This window comes from Amia ocellicauda, chromosome 20 (assembly GCF_036373705.1).
Source record: "Amia ocellicauda isolate fAmiCal2 chromosome 20, fAmiCal2.hap1, whole genome shotgun sequence".
Taxonomy (NCBI): domain Eukaryota; kingdom Metazoa; phylum Chordata; class Actinopteri; order Amiiformes; family Amiidae; genus Amia; species Amia ocellicauda.
This window is the reverse complement of record NC_089869.1, coordinates 7,856,311-7,860,220: the sequence shown is the minus strand read 5'-3', so window position 1 is coordinate 7,860,220 and position 3,910 is coordinate 7,856,311. Positions and strand designations below refer to the sequence as shown.

Here is a 3,910-nt window from a genome sequence, read left to right as displayed (position 1 = left end):
GCATTTCAAAGAGGCAGGTGCTTCAACACATTGGACACTTTCCAGGTATAATAATAATAATAATAATAATAATAATAATAATAATAATAATAATAATAATAATAGTAATATACGACCTTTGCTAACAGGCTATGCATAAAAGCAAAGGTCCAGATTTGATCATTATTGGTGGCAAGTCAAGATACAGCACAACATATTTATAAGATGTTTTACAAAACGCCAATTTTATATTCATTGCAATCTGCAGTGAATAAATAAACAAATCAATAAAGAAATAGATTAATTAAGCCGGTCCAGAACTTGATGACGACTATTAAAAAAAAAAATGATGCAAGAATAACAATAGATAATCTACTCAAACACAATGTACGTGCCAAATTGTGTCTATTTAACTGGGCAAGAGCACTGAATCAGGTTTGTCTAAATGGTGACCCTAAAAACACCTTGTTGCGCCTCCACCAATGGGATGGGTTCACTTTGAATGCGGGTTAGCCACTCAAAGCCTGCAGAAAGTGAAGTGGTAAAATACAGCCTAATTTGAAATCAAACTGAAGAAATAAACAAAATGCTGCGTTGTGTTCTTACAATTTATTGCACATTGACCAAATACAACATGACACGATATTGTATGTGACGCATATTAATACATCGACACATGACCAGGTTTGCTTGAGATACAGTCCGCCCGCAGTTCACCTTACACAGTTTCAAACACTCAGCCACCAAATGTGTAGGCTATTACACTCAACTGACAATAAAAATAACTCAAGATCTGTCACCATACTTTCCTGTGTGTATTTTCTACGTTTGGAGATAACACAAAACATGATGTTAGTTTCTTTTTGAGTAATTACACTAAGACTGTAGCCACAAAATAAAATAGGCTGCCAGTGTCTTGCGGGGGAGTTTCTCTAATAGGTATTATAACAAAATAGCTTATTGTGCCTCAGCAAGTCAGGGGGTCTGCATTCACATTTTCATAGCTGAAAAAGTATTTATCTTACAAATGTGCAGTAAACAGTACGGTAAATATTCTGTGAATCCTTCAAAGGTGCCTTTTAATTTCAAATAAAATAACATGATGGCACAGTCTTGCTTATTTTAAATTCAAGTCTGTTTTATTTGTATATATTGTTTTCATATTCACGTCACCTGGTAAACCTTTTAACGTGTCCTCTGCGTCTTAACACCCAGCAGTAAACTAATACTTAGCGTCTCCTGTGCCAATATCCATGTCGGCCTGTCGCATCTGAATACAGCTTCATATTTTTCTTATAAACCTGTTTAATATAAACAACTTCCTTCTGCAAACCGGCACAGTCTGAGGTAGACATGTCAATATATTTCAAAAGGATTTCATGTAGTGCTTTCTCCATGTTGCACCAGTTCATTCCCAGCAGCACACACACCTCAGTGCGTGAAATTTGCGCACCCAAAACGCACAGGCTTTTTTTTTTCTTCTTCTTTTTGTCAGGAATGCTCCAGTGTCTTTTAAATCAACATCTTGTACAGTTTGTTAATGTTTACTCACAAGTAAAGCATTCATTAAAGAAAGAGTCCCTTGTAAAACAGGCACATCCAATTGCGCTTGCTTTATCGTCTTTGTGCATCTACTCAGTAGAGTACATTTTGGGGAAAAATGCAAACTGTATTTTTTTTTTTTTGCAATCATTACTTACTGGTATTTAGATGCAGATTGGTTTACTGGAATGTCAGTATTGGTTAAATCTGAATATATACATGTATCCACCTGTAACTTTCCAGTGCGTAATTGGAGATGCTCCCCGTCTGCTGGTGGTTACAATTGCGATTCAGAGTCCGTTATTTTCCCATTTCTGTCCAGGCTGCAGTCGCTGCTTTCCTGTCCCACACAATCCGACCAAGTGGCGATTAAACTGGGGTCCATGGAGTTCATGAACCCCCCGGAATAGCGCGACAGGTCGCCGGAGCTGATGTGGAGCCTCCGGTCGGCTTGTCTCGGACAGCAGAGCAACCTCTTGAAGGCTTTCCTGAAGTCCGGGCTCCGGCAATAGATGATGGGGTTGAAAGCAGAGTTGATATACCCCAGCCAGTTTAAAAAGACAAACAGGTCCTTGTCCACCAGCTCGGTGCAGAATACCCTCACCACGTTGACTAGGAAGAAAGGTAGCCAGCAGAGGGTGAAGGTACCCATGATGATGCCCAGCGTCTTCAGGGCTTTTTGTTCCTTCATGGCGAGGATCTTGGACGGTCTCTTTCTGGTGGGTTTGCCATTAGCTCCTGTGTGGTTGTTGTGAAACCTTCCTTCACATTTGTCTATTTTCTCCAGCTGCTTTTTGGCTTCTCTGAACACCCGGGCGTAGACAAAGATCATCACCACTAAAGGGATGTAAAAGGAGATCACAGACGAGGCGATGGCATAAGCCTGGTTGGTGATAAAGTCGCAGCACTTGGGGTCTTTGTAGCAATCCTGGGCGGACTTTTGCTGCTCGTCCCTCCACCAGTGCATCAGGATGGGCAGGAAGGACACCAGCGCAGATATAGCCCACACGGCGCACACAACCCCCTTGGCCCTGGCTTTGGTCAGCAGGCTCTGGTACCGGAATGGAGAGGTGATGGCGATGTACCGGTCGATGGCGATCACGCACAGGGTCTCGATGCTGGCCGTCACGCACAAAACGTCCACCGAGATCCAAAACTCGCAGAAGAAGGAGCCGTACATCCAGGTGTCTCTGACCACTAGAGCGGCGCCGAAGGGCACCACCAGCAAGCCCATGATCAGGTCCGCGCAGGCCAGGGACACGATGAACAAGTTGGTCAGGGTCTGCAGCCTCTGGGTCTTGGCGATGGCAACGATCACCAGGACGTTCCCGATCACGATGAGCATCACGATCGCGGCCATGAGGATGCCCATGCCGATCACCCACTGCTCGGTGGTGGCCGGGGCCGCCTGGCTGGAGTCAGGGTCCGATTTGTTGTGGTGATCTACAGACGCTGGTCCATCTCCCATGGCGAGTCCAGATGCGCCAGAGTTGAGCTCATCAATGCGCTGCTCCCCACCGGCTTTGTGCGCAGCGCCTCCATCCACTGCTGTGGCTCACTGGCTCCTGGTTTCCCTGTCAGACAGAGCTGCCCAGATATGAACTCCACCCGTGACGTCATGGGCTTGGGGTCCAATGGAGCGGCGTCTGTGCGCCCAGGGTCTCCCTTCCACTCAGGTGAGCTTGAACACACCGACACACATGGGCACGGTGCCCGGCTCCCTCACCCACATCCAGCCCAGTCAGCGCTGCGTCAGGGCGCATTGGCATCAGGGAAACACATGGCAGCCCAGAGCAAGAAATGAGTTTGTAAGAAAGCATTCATATATTTGCTAATTAATAATACACCCTGAGGTGGCACTTTCACCGCTGCCTCACCCATTAGGATAGATATGTATGCATTTATTTTGACTACTGGATACCACCCAAAAAACTTTTTTACATAATTATTTTCTATTTCTTTCTTTCTGTCTGTCTTTAATTGTTTCTTTCATCTCTTGTTGTCTGTGTCAATTTGTATATGTTATACATAATAATGGAGACGTCACAGAGATTCTACATTTCTCTGCCCTGCCCCTCAACCAGTCACCCTAAATGTTTTTCTGCGGTGAAACAGGAGTGTTGCTCAACGATTTTTAAAGATCCAAGTTATAGAGAAATGTAGCAGCCTGAGATAGAATAGGTGTAACTTTAACAAGCCAGGAATAGACTGCATCATTTGTTTTTTTAATCCAAAAATGTCTTCTATAGTTGTGTAGCCCTCCAAATCAGGAAATTGTCTTGTTTGTTTTCTAAAGATATGAATATCAGGAGTCCTGTTTATGTTCCTGTTTGAGCGGGTGTGTGTATTTTAGGTTGTTTTTATTTACACATACTCTCCACTTATTTTC

The 3,910-nt window shown here is 44.0% G+C and overlaps 1 protein-coding gene across 1 annotated transcript; it reads right to left on the bottom strand.

The window, feature by feature from the left end:
• Window positions 1–573: 573 nt before the first annotated feature.
• Window positions 574–3,100, bottom strand: adrb1 (adrenoceptor beta 1). The gene has a single exon (XM_066693518.1). The coding sequence runs from the start codon at window positions 2,987–2,989 to the stop codon at window positions 1,799–1,801; it is 1,191 nt and encodes a 396-aa protein (XP_066549615.1). The 5' UTR covers window positions 2,990–3,100; the 3' UTR covers window positions 574–1,798.
• Between the last annotated feature and the right edge of the window lie 810 nt (window positions 3,101–3,910).